At 40.5% G+C, this 20,950-nt stretch overlaps 2 protein-coding genes and 1 long non-coding RNA gene across 4 annotated transcripts; all 3 read right to left on the bottom strand.

Annotated features, from left to right (window-relative positions):
* Window positions 1-290: 290 nt before the first annotated feature.
* On the bottom strand, window positions 291-2,901 carry LOC138203917 (uncharacterized). The gene is made up of 3 exons (XR_011178749.1): window positions 2,814-2,901; window positions 1,444-1,624; window positions 291-1,107 (listed from the first exon to the last, which is right to left on the bottom strand). It is a non-coding gene; the product is annotated as an uncharacterized lncRNA (long non-coding RNA).
* A 3,986-nt stretch (window positions 2,902-6,887) lies between these two features.
* LOC138203925 (E3 ubiquitin-protein ligase TRIM21-like) lies at window positions 6,888-15,541 on the bottom strand. The gene is made up of 14 exons (XM_069158944.1): window positions 15,507-15,541; window positions 13,443-13,669; window positions 12,226-12,446; window positions 11,980-12,061; window positions 11,813-11,898; window positions 11,520-11,610; window positions 11,323-11,411; window positions 10,958-11,062; window positions 10,497-10,592; window positions 10,309-10,412; window positions 10,100-10,208; window positions 9,316-9,460; window positions 9,193-9,219; window positions 6,888-8,260 (listed from the first exon to the last, which is right to left on the bottom strand). The coding sequence occupies exons 2-14, from the start codon at window positions 13,648-13,650 to the stop codon at window positions 7,716-7,718; spliced, it is 1,908 nt and encodes a 635-aa protein (XP_069015045.1). The 5' UTR covers window positions 13,651-13,669; window positions 15,507-15,541; the 3' UTR covers window positions 6,888-7,715.
* A 1,915-nt stretch (window positions 15,542-17,456) lies between these two features.
* mrpl48 (mitochondrial ribosomal protein L48) lies at window positions 17,457-20,779 on the bottom strand. Of its 2 annotated transcripts, none has more exons than XM_069158952.1 (8): window positions 20,599-20,779; window positions 20,131-20,183; window positions 19,342-19,373; window positions 19,132-19,217; window positions 18,687-18,856; window positions 18,424-18,526; window positions 18,217-18,306; window positions 17,457-17,739 (listed from the first exon to the last, which is right to left on the bottom strand). In XM_069158952.1, exons 1-8 carry the CDS (start codon window positions 20,617-20,619, stop codon window positions 17,662-17,664), a joined length of 633 nt encoding a protein of 210 aa, XP_069015053.1. In that variant the 5' UTR covers window positions 20,620-20,779; the 3' UTR covers window positions 17,457-17,661. The 2 variants fall into 2 exon arrangements, with proteins under 2 accessions (XP_069015053.1, XP_069015052.1); XM_069158951.1 differs by having other exon boundaries at window positions 20,131-20,189.
* Between the last annotated feature and the right edge of the window lie 171 nt (window positions 20,780-20,950).

The raw sequence follows: 20,950 nt of genomic DNA on the forward strand, positions 1-20,950 counted from the left end.
TTAGATGTCAGAAAATAATTAAACTGCCTGCTGAAATTATGACCTCGAACCAGAAATAACAAAAAGTCAAAAACGAACCTGACATCATCCATGTAAAACAACACAGACATGCAATGGAGCTCAGGAGGTCAATAATAATTGTACACTAGGTTTCTACACGTTTTGACGTATTGCAGTTTATAACGTTTAACACAGCGAGCCAAACAAGGTGACCAAGTACATTTCTGTGTTTGAGCACAATTGCTGCCACGTCCTGTGACATCTGTTGAAGGAAAAACACTCATCCAAAGTTTGTTGTAGTTGGATTTTTATTTGCATTGACAGAGTGAAGCATTTCATACAGAAGGCAGGAGGGTGGGGGAGACAGTATGTAAATGCTGACCTCGGGACAACAGGGTGAGAGGAGGGGGAGGGGGGCACTATATCTGCACAAATGCTGACCGAATGGCAGGTAACATCGGCGGGTCAAAGAGACGGGAGTAGGTAGCGTATGGTTTTCCCACAGATGTTACAGAGGTCGTAACATCTGGCAGACAATTGAAAACATCAAAGAAGAAAAGATCGATGAGTTAAAACTACAGGTTCTCCGTGGTCTCCTTATTCACGTGGTTTTTAACTCGTACAATTTGAATATTGAGAATGCGTATTTCACATGAAAGAATGTTTAAAGAAGGCATTACGATATCTTCCTCACATCAAACCTAATTTCCTGAGCTTTCGATTGCCTCCCAGCTTCTGCATGGGATATTCCTAATTTGATTGGCAGTCTGGTTTATTTTCCCACATTATTGCACGCATGGATCATTGCTTGGCATTTGATTGCTGAATTTCTCAAAATGAACAGGACGGCAGACGTTTCCAACCTTATTACAGGCCACAATCACACGTCGACGTTGGTTTGTCACATGTAGTTGACAGTTGATGTTCATCTGACTATATCTGACATCATAAACCATCATTTCTGATTGGCTGATACACAAGTTACCCTGGTTCTGATTGTTTAACAGGCGACGGCCCTTGCTGCTGCAGATCTGCTCGACATTCTCACTGGACTCGATGAAGGACGGCAATGAAACTCTGCACCACAGACCTTTGCCTCTCAAATACCTGTAAAATTAGATCAATATTTCACCATCATGTCTTACATTTAATTCAGTTCAATTGAATCTTCAATCTTCAGTGCAAAATACTTTACAGCACAAAAAAGAAAAAGACATTAAAATTTCAATGTCAAGAAAAGTCAGAACAGAAAAGTGCAGAGATACGAAGAAGAGTTCTTTTCAGCCTTTAAGTTTAGTCAAACAAACACGTGTAAAGCTCAGACTTGAAGAGATTGGGAGCTGGTTCCACAGGAGAGGAACCTGATAACTGAAGGAACCGTAATTTAGCACACAGTTCTTCTCTCTTTTATAATGAAATAATCAATTTAAACTTTCAATTCACCCTTCCCACTTCTCTGGATCACTTTTGTCGAAGGACTCTTTAAGGATGTGTCTTTCAGCAAAGACGTTGTATGCGTCGTTGTAGCTCGTATCTTGGCAGGGCTGCAAGTTCTTCTTCACGCTGCTGGCCTCGTGGATCAGGGCCACAGTGAAGATGAAGGCAGTAAGGAGGATCATTTTCACTGAAGTAAAAGAAAGAAGGGAAGGCTTTATTTTTGAGATGAAAATGTGCAGTTTAAAACATATATATCTATATATAGGAGGCGCAGGTTCAGGTCCAGGTTCTGGTGCAGGTTCTGGTCCAGGTTCTGGTCCAGGCTCTGTTCCAGGTTCTGGTCCAGGCTATGGTCCAGGTTCTGGTCCAGGCTCTGGTCATCTCACATCTGGACTACTGTAACTCCCTCCTGGCAGGTCTACCTGTTAGTACCATCCGACCTCTGCAGCTCATCCAGAATGCAGCAGCTCGACTGGTCTTTAACCTCCTAAATTCACTCACACTACTCCACTATTCCACTACTCCGCTCCTCCTCCTCCTCCTCCTCCTCCTCCTCCTCCTACTCCACTGGTTACCAGTAGCTGCCCGCATCCGTTTCAAGACATTGGTACTTGCGTACCGTGCTGTGAACAGATCAGGTCCAGTCTACATCCAGGACATGGTCCAACCTTACATCTCAGCCCGCTCCCTCCGCTCTGCTTCTACCAATCGGCTTGTTGCTCCTCACTGAGATAAACACTCTACAATATCACGACTGTTTGCTGTCCAGGCTCCTAAATGGTGGAATGAGCTCCCCATCAACATCAGGACAGCAGAAACTCTGTACATCTTCCGCCGCAAGCTAAAAACACACCTCTTCAGACTTAATCCTCATAAATCCTGTTTAATGGTGTGACTTCTCCACGTTTTATCTGGATGTCCGATCAATGTTTATAGTGAATGTGGCTGATCTGAATTCTTCATTAAATGTAAAACAGCTGCAAAATCTGTTGTTCTTCTGGCACCAGCTCCGTCATTTGACATAAACAGTGATGTTGTCGGATGCTGGAAGAACTAGAGGCTGATTCACAGTCTAGGACACCAGGGGGCGCTCTACATAACAAAACCTGGTTCTCTTTGCTTTTACTGGAACTAGCTACAGTTTAAGCAAAGTGAAAAATGAAATAAAATAAAAACAATATTCTGGACAAAACATCTGCTAAAATAATGCTATGTATTAAAATATCAGTCAACAAAAACAAAACTCATCAGGCATCGAAACAGTTGCTGGTTCCTGTTTTGGAAATTGACTCTGTAAAATAAATTAAACAAAAATAAATAAACCAAAAAATAACTGCATAAGGATTTCAGAAACAGATAAAGAGAAGTTTCCGTACCTTTGTCAGCCGTTGTCTGAGTCTGGAGAGGATCAACACCAACTCTGGTCTCTGTTAGAAGTTCTCAACTCATTCTGCTTTTATGAACTGATTTCTCTTCCTCTTTTTGTGCACATTTAATGACAGCCAATCATCTGCTCCACAATCATGGAGCCAACAGCCAATCACAAAAGAGGAAAGGTGAGTTCGGTACACAAGACAAAAGGCATTAAGCCAAGAAACATGATGCAATACAACAAGAACAGCAAGTGCAGCGTGTCTACAATGCAGCGCAAGATGTGGACAAATGAACACACTTCAAAGTTCAAAATTAAGTTGTGTAGTTGATGAAGATTTGCACGTGAAAGAAATTATAGTCATGTAGGATAATAACAGGCTACACGGATATACAACTGCAGCTTTGGCACTGGCTCATCAACCAGATTTACACACTGAACGTTTGGAAGCTAACATTGAACTATTCTAATAGTCTAACAGAGAAGTCACTCTGCAGGAGTTTGATGAATCAGTCAACAAGAGCAGAATAAATAATTGAAGGAGTAATTGAACAAAACTTCAAAAAAATTTAAATAAACAACTAGTTACGATATTGGACACCTAAAATATTTTCATTTTAACGTGTTGATGCTACATGTGTGATAGATACAGGTACAGAAACATGTTTTAAGCCTTTTTGTAATCAGGAATTGAATTGTTACAGTATGTTGCACTAAATACAAAATACATATTTCCAAAAATCTGTCCAAAGAAGGAATCGAGGTCGTTCACAAAGCTGTTTCAGTTGTTGGACTAAAATGTTTGTGTCCACAGGTATCTTCTCTGCACCTGTCGCGGGCTTTTACTACTTCACCTTCTTCTATCATGCTGGAGGAGAACAAAGATCACAGCTAAGCCTCATCAATAACAATCACTATGTCGTGGTGTCCAGTGACCACAGTTCAGCAAACGACGGGGCTGATAATGGAGGCAACGCAACATTTCTGCAGCTGCAAAAAGGAGACCAGGTGAATGTGCGCTTGAAAGCAGAAAAACATGTTTGGAGAAGTGATTTTACAACCTTCAATGGTTTTCTGATCAAACAAGTTGAACAGGATTCAGTTGTCGCAGCAATTTGAAATGACTGTCAACAGATCCGAACATACAATCATTTCTAATAGTGATTGAAAAGCTGTTTTCTTTCTGGTTCATTCCAAACGTTACTTTTCTTTATTGGCTTCATGAATAAAGTTTCTCTCTCTTCAATACCATGTATTGTTGTCCTGCTACTTTAATGGACCGAACCCTGTATCAACATGGAACTGCAGCATCTACTGACTTCTCCCTTTTGCAGTGTCTAAACAATAAAGAACCGGAGCTCAGTTTTAAACTTGTGATCTTGCCAGAGGTTTTAGATGTCAGACTGATGATGAGCACGCAGCCCGCAGTGTTCAGCTCTTCTATCAGGCCTCCGGTTGTTGTTTCTTTCAAAATGAACAGGACGACAGAAGTTTCCAATTTTATCACAAGCCACGATCACTTATTTTGTGCCCTTCACCAGGTTTTAACTTTTCAACCCCTGTTTCCCACTGTGACATCATACACCAGCATGGTTGAGTTACTGATGCACAAGTTACGAGAGGACAGGCGCCGGCCGTGGCCGTTACAAACCTGCAGGACGAATCTTCTCACATAACAACAACACTGTTGACTGTGTTTCTTGGTTGTTTGTATATAATATATATAGATATATACTGTACTGTATATACTGTATATACTGTGCATTTTATATTTTATATTTATATTTTATGTTTTTTTTACTACTATTTTACTGCTATTTTATTGCTTTTCTATTGTTCTATTATTATCGTATTGCTTCTGTATGCTGCTGTCGTGAAAAAATGTCCCCTCGGGGATTAATAAAGTAACTTCCTAACCTAACCTACCACTCTTTCTGATGATGGACTGCCAAGTTTGGTGGCAGAGTATCGACCTGTTGAAGTACCTGAAGAAAACGATCAATGTCCAATGTTATCAGAAAGAAAACATGATGAGACAACAAATACCCACCCAGAACATACAAATCCCAGTAAAACTCCAATATATTGCTGAATATTAGGAACTATACTTCAGAAACAACTTTAGGAACATTTCAGAAAATATACCAGAATGGAATGGACCCAGGAGAAAACTATATGAGCACTAAAAGAATAGTTTGAAAAGAGACTGGAGGAAAGAGTAAATCACCTAAATATTTCAAAGTAGAAACTTCAAGCAATAGAAGGAACCCGAGGCAACACAGCATTGGTTCAACAGCAGAAGGGTGAAGGACTTCTAGTGGAAAGGAGTCAAATTTGTGGAAGCAGTTAAACGGTCAGTTCAATCAAGGGCATTTCTCTATGCAAGCCAACTCTGTTAAACATTAATAAATCAGTTTGCGTCATAGAAATTGAACTTAAGCAACGGAAAAAAAACAACGACCTACTTTAAATGTTTTTAACACATTAATTAGTTATTTATATCAGGTGTAATTGGGACCACAGATATTGGGACTCAAACTCCTCAGTCGTTGATTTTAGAAAGCTGAATAACTGTAATTTTAAAACTGCTATGAGGTCCCAAAAACAAACAGGTCAGTTCCGCCAGAACCTCTTGATGACGTTTTAGAGTCTGAAGTTGAGCTGCCTAGCGGCGCCACTTCCGGTAAGAGAAAAGCAGGACATCAAAGGTAAACTAATTGGCAATAAATAGAGTTGACAATATGTCATCGTTGTACATAAACTGAAACAGCCAAACAAGATAATAAAACCAAATGTCCAAAGGTGATTGTGGTGGTGGGGTGTGTGTTAGCTCAGCTGCAGAGGGGAGAGAGAGGGGGAGTGGTTCAGGGAACAGTGCTGGGATGAGGATAATTAGCCCACCTGAACCAAATCAGGACTGATTGTCTCTCCATTAAAAGTGAGCAGGACCTGGAGAGAGGACAATGGAGGCAGAGACTGAACCGGGTGCTCGGAGGCACATATATTTTTATTTTATCATTATTATCTTATTATTTTAGTTTTGGATTGCAGGCTACAGTAGAAACGTGGCGGAGCAAGATGACACGCTCTGTGAAAGAGCAAAAGTCCTCTTTTAGCTGAACTTGGCAGAAAGTTTAAATGTCAGAAAATAATTAGACTGAGAAATGTCTGCACTTAAACTGATATGTGGTATTACAAGCTGTATTCATCAATACTTTTATTTTAACAGGGGATCAAATGATGTGTATTAGAAAAGGTTCATTTGTAATGATGAACTCAGAAGTTTATCTACAACTACATCCTCAGCCAGCTGTTTTCAGCAAATATCTCTTTTTGCACAATCTTATTTTTAAACTGGTCATTTGTTTTTGGGTGGTGTGACGCTCAGCTAGCAAATTAATTCATTAAAAATCAAACAATAAAACAAAAGAAATTAAACCAAAATAAGTGGTTGGAAACTGTGGTTTTTGTTCTTTTCTTTGTGGCTCTAGAAAGAAATTCTGATATTCAGCTCCAGCGTCACTGTTTACTTTCTGTTGCGCTTGTTGGCGAGACGTCACGTGACCTTTGACTTGCCAAATCTGACCTTAACCGTCATTTCCGGCCGGACTGAAAATTCGGAAGCTAACATTTAACTATTAGTCATTTATTTAAAAAAATAGAAGTATCGTTAGATTATGAACGTAACCAACGAAACTAAAATAAATCTCTGATTTAATATTAGTTATTTTAATTTATTTTCTTTTTTTTTAATTTATAGTTGTGGGCGTGCCGGTCCTCTCCCATCTGCCAGGGGAGCTGCTGCACCCTGCGCACCTCGACTTCCCACGGTCTTGGTGTTTTAAGTCCATTTATAGTGAGTCTATTAGAGTCAGGCAGCTCTAAACATGTTTGGCTTGCATCACCTTGTGTGGTTTTTATTTGTTTTTAAATACATGGACTGGAGTAGGTCTCATCCTAATTTGCATGTAGCCCCCCCAAAAAACAAAAACAAACAAACAAACAAACAAACAAAACAAAAGAAAAAGAAAAAGAAAAAGAAAAAGAAAAAGAAAAAACAAGACTAGTTGGATTATGTGGAAATTACATTTATTTTAATCTGATTGGATAACATAGTCTACAAAACATTGTCTGACATAAAAAACGTATAAACAAATTCAGTGAAACTTTGAAGCTAATAGGAACAAAGCGCTCATGGGGCTGAGGAGAGAGAAAATGAGGTGTCATTGTGTTGTTTTTTTTTAACTCGCATTAAAAAAAATATTTATCCTTTTATTTGCACCAAGACCATTAAAATTAAAACTTAAGAGTACAGAAAATATTTCCCCACAGCTAGTTCTGTAGATGCATGCTCACTCCACACCAAAAAACATATTGCAGAAACAGTGAATCGGAATATTGACAGAAACCACATGAGGAACTTGTTCAAGATAAAAGGTTGAACAGATCGATGCAGACTCTTAAAAATGAAGCTCAAAGGGAAGTAAAAAGCTTGTCCACCAAATTCTGACTGCAAATTGAGAACTAATTGTTCAAGCAGCTTAATTGAAATATCTGTGGCATCGATAAAAGGAAATTAGGCAATGAAAGGAGAAACAAACCTTATTAATTCATCGTTTGCCTTAAAAAAAAATACATATTTAGTTTTTAGTTCCTTCCTTAAACAATTTTTTTTTTTTTTTGCACACTTTGACTTTTCTTAAATGAAAATGGAAGTTCAAATATTTAGCATACAAAACTAAAACAGACGCCTGCATAATATCAACATTAAAGTATAAATCTTTTTTTTAAACCTGGATCGGCACACAAAACTCATTTAAAACCCTTCACATGACCTGAAACACCACGAAGCAGTCAGCTGTTAGTGTATAACAGCGAACTTCTGCGCGTCTCATCAGATGTCACGTTACTGCTTTGGCACAGCAGAGATAATCAGAGCGGCGGCGTTTTTATCATTTTCTTTCAGATGCGGACTGAAATACGGGAAGACCTCATCGCCGAACGAACACTCGGTGAACGAGTAGATGTGGGACCGAGTCGTCACGTCGTAGAAGGACACGAGGCCTTCCTCGTAGTCCACGAACACCCCGACCTTTTCAGGTTTCTCTTCCAGGGAGAGGCTGACGGGCGGCGCCGCCAGGGCTATGTACTTCCCCCCTTCGTAATGTACAGCGACCCAGTAACCTTCATCGGGGTTCAGCGAGAGTTTCCCCTTGCGCTTTGCGTCGCGTCTCGCCACGCCCAGGTCCCAGCCGCTCTTGTTGCGGACCTCCACCTCCCAGTACGACCTCCCGGAGGTCACGCTGTTGAGCGCCACCACGCTGCCGAACAGGTCGAACCTCTCCGGAGGATCGGGGACTTCCGACTTCTTCCCGCCGTCTCTCACCTCCTTCCCGTCGTCGGAAAGAACGAGGCATCGGTGCGCGCTGGCCGGGTCCAACTTCACATCCACTGCAGTCACACAGAATACAGGTGAATAGAGGAATCATGATGCGGGGCTAATTCATATGTACAAACCGTGTGTGACAGCTTAATGCATATGTTACTGAAAGCGATTAATAACCACCCTGTAAGATCAACAGAATGAAAGGTTAAAACCTTTTTGCCTGACATCCAAGTCACCATAAATTGTGCGTAGAAACTACTACCAGTTATAGCCAGCTATTTTGTTCGCTAACTTGCTACCAGACAAGAAATGAATACTGTTTAGTCCATAAATCAACTGTTTGAACCATGATTCACCTCTTACGTTGGCTTGTTTCGAATGTCCATCCATCTATTATCTATACCCGCTTTATCCTGAACAGGGTCAAGGGGGAGGGGGGGCGGGGCTGTAGCCTATCCCAGCTCACGTAGGGTGAAGGCAGGGTACACCCTGGACAGATCGCCAGTCCATCACAGGGCCAACACACAGAGACAAAGACCATTCACACCTAAGGGCAATTTGTAGAACCACCAATTAACCAGAGGTGCATGTTTTTGGATGGTGCGAGAGAACCCACGCAGGCACATGGAGAACATGCAAACCCCGCATAGAAAGGATTCAAACCCTGCTTTGAACCCAGAACCTTTTTGCTGTGAGGCGACCATGCTAACTACTCCACCACTGTGCCGCCACTGTTTCGAATGTGACACAGCAAATTAGGATTCGCACGTCAAAATTCACCGATAGTGTACCACACGCAGAGTTCCTTCTCGCTTCTTGTTTCTAAGGCGGCAAAACTGATCGAGGTGCTAAAAAATGTGGGGAACTAACCAAAGTGATAACATCAACAGAAGTTTATAAAAAAAAAACATCTGAACTCTCAACTGATTATTATTTATTTTTTCTAAATAAGACGACCAAAGTATTCGATGTCATGCAGAGGTTTAGAGATACGCACCTGCAAATGTGGGAATCCTCTTCAGTTCTTTGGAAACAGAAATTCAATTTAAGTAAGAGGCAATAAATTAAAGACAGATCTTGATCAAATGAAATACAAACCATGATAAATGTGAGGACTCACCAACGGAGGACAGTTTTTCTAGTTTCTGGTGAATCTGTTTCATCATGGTTGAAGTTGCCGATCTCAGCGAACCGAAAGATAATGAAGTGTCCACACTTACATCGCTCCAATCCTGAGATTCATGCAGGCCTGTTGGAGGGGAAACCTGTGTGTGTGTGTGTGTGTGTGTGTGTGTGTGTGTGTGTGTGTGTGTGTGTGTGTGTGTGTGTGTGTGTGTGTGTGCAAAAGGAAGTGTCACATTGACAGTATACAAGATTCATTTTGATGTTCAGGAGTAAAACACTCAACTTAGAAAATACACAGAAATGGAAAATTTGAGTCGAACAATCTGTTTCCTGTTTTAGTGCTTTTATGACAGTTTATTGTCCTGGACTGCTTTGCTGCTCTTTTCTCTCTCTGCTCACCCCAACCGTCCGAGGCAGACCGTCGCCCACCTCTGAGCCTGGTTCTGTTTGAGGTTTCTTCCTGTTAAAAGGAAGTTTTTCCTTCCCACCGTTAGAGATTTCTCTCTCTTTTAATATGAAATATTTCCTTCTCACTGTTGGAGGTATTTCTCTCTTTTAATATGAAATATTTCCTTCTCACTGTTGGAGGTTTGTCCTCCCAGGAAACAGTTCACGTGGTAACTGTTGATCTGTTGGGTTCCTTTGTTTGATGCTATAAAGTTCTGTTTTAAGGATATTCACCATGTTAAGTGGCCTGAAATAACTTGTGTTGTGATTTGGCGCTATAAAAACAAATTGAATTAAAAAAAATTGAAATTCATCAGATCCTCTGGGCTCACCTGCAAGTCTGTGTTTTTGTCCAGTTCATCGATGGTCTTTTTGAGTGCATCAATTTCTCTTTGCAGCTTCTGGACCAGATCTTTCGCTTCTCTTTTCACCTTCCGCCTCCTAGAAATAACAGAGCGCATTAGGCCGGTCGTTGGACCTGCAGAGTGGAAACAACTAATCCTCATCAACTATGAATGTCACTCGGCCGCACGGAGCTAACCTTTCCTCCAGAGGTTGAAGGGCTTTCTGCCGAGCCTCCTCCACCTCTCTCATCACCTCGGAGAACACGTTGTTGATCTCCAGCCACTCGGCATCCAAATTGCCCTGAAAAAAAAAAAGGTGACGGGCGATGTTCAAGAAAATACCACGACCACAACTCCAGAAGTGGAACGGGCCGCTGCAGCTTACCTTGCAGGCTTTCACGGACGATCGTACTTCGGCCACCTTGGTCTCTCCGGTGTGAATTTTCTGCTGTAAATCAGCCTTCGTCCTATCCTGTCGAGCCTTGAAAGAGGGCAAAACATACAAAGTGAAATACCCGATGGAGCTCAACGAGACGTAAGAGTCTACGGCTGTGCTAGCTCTGACCAGCGACGACCAAGCAAAACAAAATCTAGGTTATGACCTGATTTATCTGTTACCAAATTTTATTTGGATTTGAAGCCAATAGCTTTGGAGACTTCTAATTTCAAACGACAAATGTTAATCTCATGGTAGTAGATGAGTCGTCAATAATGTTCAAAGCACTGTGATGCCTTTCAGTTTGGACAAAATGGTCGACCAACCGACATAACAATGAAACAATAAACTTATATTGCCGTCCCGACAAGCAAGGCTGCTTTTTTTTTGGGCAAAAACAGTTGCTGTACCTTTCGCTGTTTTTGAGCCTCCCTCTCGTCCTCTTTTTCTGTCCCGTTTGGATGTTTCACTATTTCCTGGGCTGTGGTTGTTGGAGGCTTCAGGTGGTGCTCCACCTGATATATGATAAAAAAAAAATTTAAAAAAAAATTTAAAATTAAAAAAAATAAACCCAGTTTAAACACAACAGAACTTTTCAGTCAGCAGCGCATCTACTGAAGAGAAAGCAGCAAAAAAAAAAAAAAAAAATCATGTAAAATTCTTTACAACAAGGTAAAAATGTCACTGTATACAGGTGCATCTAGACTGCTGTACTTTAGGGCTGTTTCTGAAGAACTGGTAGGACCTCCCCAGCATTTAAATATGAGTCGCGTACCTGCTGAGTGGCAGTGGAGAAGTCCAGCGCTCGACGAACTTTGCCCGGGCTGGAGGTGGTTGGAGGAGAGCGCGGTGGAGTCTCAAATACTGCAGAGAAAATAAAACAAACAAAGCTGCTTGAAATTGTTTCGATGTTTTTTTTTTTTCTTCTCGTTCTATCGCTGCTGCGAATTTAAACAACTAACAAATACGTACATGATTCGTTGGACTCCCTCACTGTGGTATCTGCGGCTGCGGGGTCGGCCTGGGTGGTGAAGGTCAGCGACGGCAGCGGCATCAAGGAAGGCTGTCGGGAAACGGCGGAGGAGGTTTGAATGGGTTTAACCGAACAAAGCTTCGAATAAAAACTACAGAAATAATTTACAAAAAAACATGAAGGTCAAAAATTGAAATACTCTGAAACACACTGCATCAGAGAGAAGAGATTACACTCGAACAGCTTCTTTCTCAACATTATTAGATTCAAACGAGCCAGAAATCTGCTGCACCTTCGGGCCGGCGGTGAAATCAAGCGCTTGGTGAGTATTGAACGGGTTCGCTCCCATTTGTAGAAAATGCTGTTGAGGTCTGACCACTGTAGGGAAAGAAGATGGGTTCACTGTGAAATAAAAGCTTTTTATTCTCTGTTATGAATGAAGTAAATGATAACACATACAGGGTGTGATTATCTCCATGACTGCGGATTGTGTGGCTGCAGGATTCGTCTGGGTGATGAAGTTTGAAGTCGAGAACAGATCCTGTCAGAGAGAAGGTGGAAGACAAAAAAAAAATACTTAAGAGGATATAAATATACAGATCATTCCATAACTTTATTAAATGTCATGGTTTTGTATGGCGGCCTGCACGCCCTGTCCAGACCTCACTTGTTCGGCCTAATTGAATCTTTTATTTTGTTACATGCCTCCTGTTTGACCGGAGCGCTGCGCAGCAGTCCGACGTTCCTTCGTTGAGATTCTTCCCACTGTTTCGCCCAGAAAGGCTGCTCACTCTGCGGGATGGTCAGTCCCTTCGGCGTGCATCCCATTATGCCCTGGTGAGTCCTGAGGCCGTGGTAAGATGTAACTTCAGACCAACCGCAGTGGCAAACCTGGAGGCCCATTTTGGACAAAGAGTCTGACGCGTCTGTTTGGGACATAAGGATTAAGAATTAATTTGATGTTTCTACGTAGCTGTTTTGAGGGGGGGGGGGAATCGACATATTTGCAGCGTCAATAAACAGTTATCTGAAATGAATTTTTTTTTTTTTATTTATTTTTTTTTATGTGCAAATGGGACAGCCATGTCTTAGTCAGTATTTTGGGATAAAGTGAAAATGTGTGAAACCAGGGATGGAGAGCTGCCAGAATGACTCTCCGCCACTTTTTTTTCTTCAAGTGAGCTAATAAAATGTCCACAGTTTTCTTGATCTGGTTGAAATTCATTTACATGTTTTGAGTGTTTGAACTCACAATGAAGCGGATCATTCGAGAGAGACAATAAAGACAAATGTAACGGTTAAACCTTTTGAAATGATTTTTGAGATGAATTAACTGATTCGTGACATTAACCTGAACCTTGCTGTGATCCAAGGACATTTGCGCTGTCAAAGTTACTGCATTTACTGTGTTAATACAAACTCAGCACTTCCTGTATTATTTCAAATTAAAAGCCTTCTAAGCATTTTATTTTGACAGAAACCTCCTCATTTCCTATAAAGGCTTTTATGGATAAATATTTGTGTTGTGACTGAAGTCGGACAATCACACGTAAAATCAATAATCCAAAACAACTGTTGAAAATGACAGAATTCTCTTGTTAACTTGATTAAATTAAACCAATATAAATATACATTCATATACGCGCTCCGGTACACACGTGGGTGAAACCATAAAGTGTATGACACTTTGAGGAGTAACAACTCATATTGGGGTGAATATACATTATTTTTTATATTATGTCATTTTGGGTGCAACACGGAGGCAACAGAAGCTTTTTTTTTTTGTTGTTATTGTTATTCTCAGCACCTTTTTATCTCACATTTAACATTTTGCAGCAGGTGCATCACAGACTCTGCAGAGCACATCCAGTAACTCGGGGCCGTGCATGCACAAAGACGGGAAATGTTTTTGTGAAACTCACCAGACTTCAAATTGCTGAAGATATCCCTGAAAGGGTCCTGTAGTTTGATCTGAGGAGCCATGTAGGTGTACTTAGGAAGATAAATGATCTGTTCAGCCTCAGGGATCCTCATTCCCTTCGGCGTGCATCCCATCTTCCCCTGGTGAGTCCTGAGGCCCTGGTAGGTCGTCATTTTGGACCAACCGCAGTCGCAAACCTGGATCGACATGTCGGACGTGTTGCGAAATCTGTAGAAAACAGAGTAAATGCAATGTTTTGTGCCACTATAACACCAATACAAAAGCACGTGTTTTAACACATTTGTAGTAGCATGCGTCTCCATATGTTCAGGATTCATAACTGTACCAAACCTGTGTTCCTGTTTTTGAGACAGAAAAAAAGGATTTTCATGCTTAAGATGAGTCTTCTCGGATCAGTTGCTGCAGTTTCTTCATTTTGACCCTTGTTTCATTCATTTTTCTCTGTTCCACTTTAAGGAAACACCCGTCTCAAAGTTAGATTTTACTAGTAAAGACAATTTGAGAGGAATTTAAATGTATCGCTTTTGTTAAGTCCAACATATATTGTTGTTAAATATACGGTAAAATGTCTGTATTTCATTCTTTAAGTCATTTAATTTCTTTTATTTCAATGATTTGATGTCAACCTGAACGTGTAGGACGTGGATAGTTACTCGGTGTCTCCCTCTAGTGGTACTGAATTGCAATATACAGTGGGGACTCTATTTTGCTGCAGATTACAAACAACCGGACACAACCAGGAAGTTAAACAGGAAGAGAGCAAGATGAAATTACAGAGCATAGAAACAGTAATAATAAGATTGCTCTAGAGCAGCACAAAATGAGTTAAACGCCCGCAGTAATGTAAATGTAAAACTAAAGTGCAGTTTTCTAATAATTTTGGTCAATTTGGCACAGTACAGATTAACTAGGCCTATATTTTAAGTAGGATTTAGTTCGTATTTTTAATATAATTTAATTAAGTATAATGTGAAAGATAGCCCCTAGAGATGTTTACATAACAATCCTAATTCTTTGGCTGTACCTTTATTTCCTCTTTTTAGTTCTTAAAAACATCCTTGTTCGACGCATAGTATCACTTCAATGCAATCAGAAATATAATGGAATAGAAGGAGTTCATATTAACTCTGCAGACAGGTAGGTAGGTAGGTATTTACTTTATTAATCCCCAAGAGGAAATTTTTTTCGCTACAGCAGCATACAGGAAGCAATAAGATAATAATAGAATAATAAAAAGCAATAAAATAGCAGTAAAAAAATATTAAATATAAAATGCACAGTATATATCTATATATGTTATATACAAACAACCAAGAATCTAAATAAACAACTTGCGCTGAGGCATTAGAAGCTTGACGTCATAATTACAGCAGAAAAAAAATAACAACTGCTTATGAATGATTGGTCTAATCCACGCACGGCCAACACTATGTCACTACGTTAGGTGTATTCTGCACACACCCGGATACCTGCACTTTCACTGTTTAGAGGATTTGCATTCCTGTCTCGTTTTTTTTTTTTTTTTACCATCAAGCGTCATCGTCTTTTTTATTTTGAATAAGAACTGTATTAAACGAGACGTAACTTTATAGTGTAGACAAGTACTCATTACGTCGTATAGAAAAAGCAATAGCAATGTGGAAATAATAGGACAGTAGAATAACAAATAAACATAGATGGATTTAAATACATAAATTCCCCTGATGCAAATAAGTCGTAGGAGAAAAAGATAAAAACATAAGTCAAGCACCGCCGTCTCATTTCTTCGTATTGTAGTTACAAATTTTGGTTTGATAAATTACATTAAGACCGTTTAACTTTTTTTTTTTTTAAAGTAGAGGCTATTAATGCCGAATATGTTTTTAAAGTCATAAACGCGTTTTACATGTGATTTCTACTTTTTTGTTTTTGTTTTTTTCAAGCGGATAAAACAACACTTCGGGAAAACATCTACTTAACGTCTAACGTGTCGTGAATTAATTAATGTTATTTCTTGTCATTATAAAATATGGCAAAAGTTAAAAGTAAGACGTGCACATCTCACCTTCTCCTCACCCTGTTGATGTCGACGCTCCACTGAGTGATCGCCTCTCGACTCTTGTTTTCCTCGTCCCACCTCAACTTTTAGTTTCGTTTCGGCCAAAACCGTCCTGACTGCACCGAAGGAGTCTTGCAACACATAAATCGACGTTCCCTCGAAAAATGAACAGCACACAGGCTCGTGCATGGAACAAGTCTTTTTCTTTTTCTTTATGTTCGTGCATTTAAAGTATAAAAAAAAAAGCAGTAATGGGTCAGAAAAACAGTGCAACATCAACTTGAGGTTGTATACAACATGTCATCATTATGTGAAAAGAAACGGTGTGAAAGTCAATGTTGTGTTACTCCATGTTTTGTATTAAACCAGGAAGGATATTTGTTAATGTTAGTTCATGGAAACTTTTTCTCCAACTGAAGACTGGTGCTGCATGATGCAAGACAGGAAGGGTTTGTCTCCTTACTTACCCTTAAATCCTCTTTAATCTCCAAGATCTTTTTTTCCACTTTGGTGTAATCAAGCCGGCTAAAACGTGACATATCTGAGAGAGTGTGTTAAACGTATTATTTAAAATCATTGTTTGGCGTGAACACACAGAAGTTGAGTTTTCCCAAAGTTGTATTTGACCTCAGACTTTGTTCAAACTGTCAGTCCAAAGCTGATCTATACTAGGTCATAAAAGCAGCATCTCTGATATGTTTATCTGAAGACATTCATGTGAAAAAAAAAAGAAAAGTAAAGAGGGCATATTGATAGATCCTCTTCCCTGTTTCCTGTGATCTCTTCATCATCAGTATCTACCCCTTCAAACTTTTATAAAAAATTTTTTAAAAAAAAACCTATTCAGACACATTAATTACACATTAAGTATACTGTTAATAACTATATAGCTTTTGTGGAACAGCAGCCATGCAGCTACTGCAATTATGATATGTCAAATACAAAGTGAAGAGGTGTCATCATCATCATCATCATCATCATCTCCTTGGGGATTCAAGACCAGTTAAGGCCATCAGTCCACTTGAGGGTACCAAATGTAAAGTGTGATGAAGTCTGAAAAAGGAAAGAGGCTTTGGTGGTTGAAAGGAACAAACGCAGGACTTTAACCCCGATGATGGTGCTCGAATCAAAATCGGTGTCGGCACGGACTTCGTACGTACAAAGACCATCTGATCCCTGTTTCAGTAGCCTCAAAATCGTCGGTGTTTCTGGTCAGCAACAGCCTGTCCAAATAAAGTGGGCAAATAAAGCTGTAAACTGACAAATAAACTTGCCTCGCCTTGACCACGATGAGTCTTAATGAGCTTCTTTGTTCTGTTGCCGCTCTACTTGAAAAACAGTATTTCCTCTCTGCTACTTTGAATACTTTTTGTGCTTCCAGTTTCATTTGTGGGGAAAAAAAAAAAAAAAAAAAAAAAAGCTGCTAATTGCCGTGTTAGTACTTTGCTCAGACCTGTTCCATACAGTCTGTTGCCCACATGTTTCACTCACAAGGAGTTGTGAAATAAACACTTTCTAAACAGGACTGTGTAACGACAGTGAAGACGGTGGGCAAAAGGTCGGTGTGCTGCAGAGCTCCATGTCAGAAGGTTTGAGGAGCTGCCTGTCCACAAATATAAATTTTTTTTTAAAAGATTTTGATTTCCGTAAATAGTTAATAGTTGATTATTTTTTTTTTTTGGGTTCCACATTTTCAGTCCGGCCGGAAATGACATGCGAGGTCAAACGGGCAGGTGAAAGTTTCAGAAGTTTTCTGTGGAGAGCAGAAACGTATAAATCTGAATAAAAGTGTCGAGATTGGGTTTTAAATAAACTAATACACCTGATAATTGTAATTTCGATTTTTGTTTTAAACTCTTTCAGGCTGTACACAAACACTTCAAAATCTATTAGGGACATAATTGAAGCATTAAAATATGACAAAGTTTTCTGTTGGAAAGAAGAAAAAAAAAAAAATTAAAAAACAGGTAGGTTTTTATTTTCCAAAGGTTACAGAAGAATTGCCAGCGTGAATGTGTGCAGTTACTTCAATGCAATAATCACCTTCAACAGCATTTAGCTGAGGAAGAACGGGCAATAAATAAATTCAAACAGGTGTACATTTTCCTAACGAGATGGAAAGTTGGTGTCGCGCACAGTTTTGGAAAAACTTGAGAATGTCCTATTGGTTGATCTGTGCCATGAGCCCGTCCAGCTCGGGACGAGCCTTGAACCGTGCGTGGAAATCAGCCTCGGTGTGCTGAGAGGGAAAGAAGGAGGGCAAGAGGTGAATTATTACTGAAAATATGACAACCCTCAATTAGAATAACTGTTTTACATCGAGGTTTCATATTCAAATTCATTTCAACAAAGTTTTAACATAATATTTAATCAAGACAGATTTTGATTGGAGTCAAACTGCATTGAGGTGATTTTATTGTCGGGATGTGTTGGTTAATAATAATAATAATAATAATAATAATAATAATAATAATAATAATTAACATCGGTATGTTTTTCCATTATTTGGGTAAAACAGCACAACGTAATAATAATAGAAAATAGTGGACCGCGTCTAACAATTATTCTCATGATCAATCTAGTGTTTCCTCCATTATTTATTAAGCCAATCAAATTCCAGAAAGAAAAACCCTCTGATAGCAGAGCGTGAGGTGACCTCGTCGCGTTTTGTTTTGTCCGAGCGACGTTTAAAATAGCTGTATTCATGCTGACTCACCTCCTTCACAGACAGCTGAACTCCCTCCGGTTGGTTCTTCAACAGGACGTCCATGAAGACGGGACACAAGGTGGCGTCCAAACTGCTCAGCTGGACAGACAACGAGGTTGAACAGTCGGGGATTCATATCTCAGGGAAACGAACGCGGGCTGGAGTAAAGACCGGTACAAACAGATAAACAAAACGAAACAACGGGCTGAGTTTCACCTGGACAACTCGTTCGTGAGTCTTCAGGACGGCGTCGACGTACGCCTTGGTGCCCGGCTCTTGCATCAGCATGACCTCCGTGGTCTTGGTTGGCAAAGCGTAGCTGCGTGAGGGGAAAAAAAAAAAAAGCAGGAAGAAGAGCGTCGTTGAAATACGACATTATTCTACGGGACTGAAAACGCGACACGGACGACTCAACGAATGCGAGCGGACGAGCGTACTTCCGTCGGACGGATCCGTATTAATGTGGTTGATGTCCGCACCTTTCTGACACTTTGATGGCGAGCCGGTTGCACAGGTTGTGGACGTACTGGGAGTAATGCTCCACCACCGTCATGTCGTAACCCGACACTTTCACGCTCAGAGTGCCGTACGCCGCATCCGTCGCCGCCACGATCTGCTTCATCTGCTGCTTGTCTTTCTTCTTCTTCGGCTGAAACGAAACAAAAGACGCCGACACCCGCGATTTGTATTTTTCGGGTCATTTATTCCGTTATTTTCTGATCAACATTCATCAGCGAGGATGTGAAAACTGTCATGTACATGCGTTTGTTTTTTTGTTGTTTTTTGCAGGATAAATTCAACCTTGAACGTTTACTTATCTCGTGCTCTCACAGGTTAAGTTGTTACTCTTTTACAGCTCATTAAGATGTAGATTCTTTTTTTTTTTTTTTCTCCCAAAAATGTAATTAGTCCTCAAGTTCTTACCGCTTCTTTGGTCAGAAGATGCCTCCACTTTCCGATCCCGTGGGTCGGCATGCTTTTGTATTGTCTGTCATTCACGGAGGCGGCGCCTGGAGGTGACAAAATGTCCATTCAAAACACACACACGGCGAGATTATCCGGCAGAAGCTACACGGAGTCAAATCTTCATTGAAAAGATAAGCGGCCGATTCTTCTCATCTTTTGAATACTTACACCAGACAGGATGTCGGACGGATGGCGAGGTCCTGGAAAGATGGAAGGATCAGGATTAGTGGACACCGGTCTGACACACCAGATGCAGACTGCATATGAATCGACCGCTGCGTGACTGTTGAAGCCGAAGCTTCTCCTCCACTTCAATCACCTGCACGTGTTTTCATTTTCAAAATCCCCGTCGCGACAGCAAACGACAAACAACCACGACAGCAAACTGAGACCAGCAGCCTGCACGCTGAAAATGGTCCGCTCTGTGGCGGCTTAGCCATGTTTACATCAGGCCTTGCCTCTCCAAAGTGAGACGACTTCATCACCATTTTGGGAAAAGCCCACGTACAACTGCAGTGAACCGGTCAAGTGAATCGTTGCCGCCGTTCGTACGCCCCCAATTTACAGGACGGTTCTGCTTTATTCCATCTGCGGTCCTTCGATCTCTCGCACCGGTAACGTGATGAATATTTTACTCTCCAAATTAATTAATTCCATTAATGTGGAAATGTGGTAATATTGCACAAAAAAAAAGAAAAAAAAAAAAAAGAAGAAAGAAACTACACCGGGTAAAAGTCACAAAAACGCGCAACAGTCAGGAAGGTTTTTAAGTGAAGCCGGAACATATTCGGGAAAAATATGATGGCAAATGTTAAATATAATACCCAAACAGTTGGTTCACGCACTGAACTCACTTTGTGTTTTATCCCCAAATCACGTGACCTTCTTCAATCTCTGCGGTTATAAATGATAAGTCTTTAAATCAGGCCACGTGAGGATCAAAGAAGAACATCTCACCGGCATAACGCAAGAGCTTGATTCAGCGCAAACGCCTGTTGTGTCACAGACACCTGCAACTGGACAAAACAGAATAACATCAGCTGTCAACGTTTATTATACATGTATTCAAACATTTAATCGTGTAACATTGTCACTTTCTGTCTTTTTATTTATATTTGTGAAGGCAACATAATTGAAGGGGGGGGGGGAGATCAGCTGATTAACCAACAACAATAATAATAATAATAATAAAAAATGTACTGCTCTGGTTATGGCATTTATACCGGACCAGGAAAAAAAAAAAAAAAAAAATACAGGATACTCGTGTTATAATAAACAAAAGTTAAGGAGTTTGAGACCCATAAATCTATCTGAACGTTCACACCCGGTGAGAAATAACTGATTAAATCGGTGCGACACGTGCTCACTGAAGCTTTGATGTTGTGACCTCTGACAAGACTACAGACAAAACCAACGTGACGTCACCTTTCGGAGGGCTGCGTTCATAGCTCCGCGTCTTTCGTTGGATACTGACAGAGAGAAGCGAAGTCTGTGCGTCGAAGAGGGATTAAATAAACTACATGGAGCGAGAATAATTAATGCCCCAAAACACCGGAGGAGGGGACACACACACACACACACGCAATTCGTGCTACATCCGCTGACCCCGGAAGTGCTTACGGGAAATTGGTCCGTCGGCAAAGCACACAAGAGCCGAAGGTTCCTAGGACCGGTGACGTCACCGCGGGTACGAGGAATAAAGTAACACTCGGGCTTTGTGCACACACTCTATTATGTCCCGGTCGAGAATGGAAGATTATTTAATGTGTAAAATAAA

The sequence above is a fragment of the Embiotoca jacksoni genome, unplaced genomic scaffold, assembly GCF_022577435.1.
Source record: "Embiotoca jacksoni isolate LCO1_2020_lvr unplaced genomic scaffold, fEmbJac1.0.p SCAF_24, whole genome shotgun sequence".
Classification (NCBI taxonomy): domain Eukaryota; kingdom Metazoa; phylum Chordata; class Actinopteri; family Embiotocidae; genus Embiotoca; species Embiotoca jacksoni.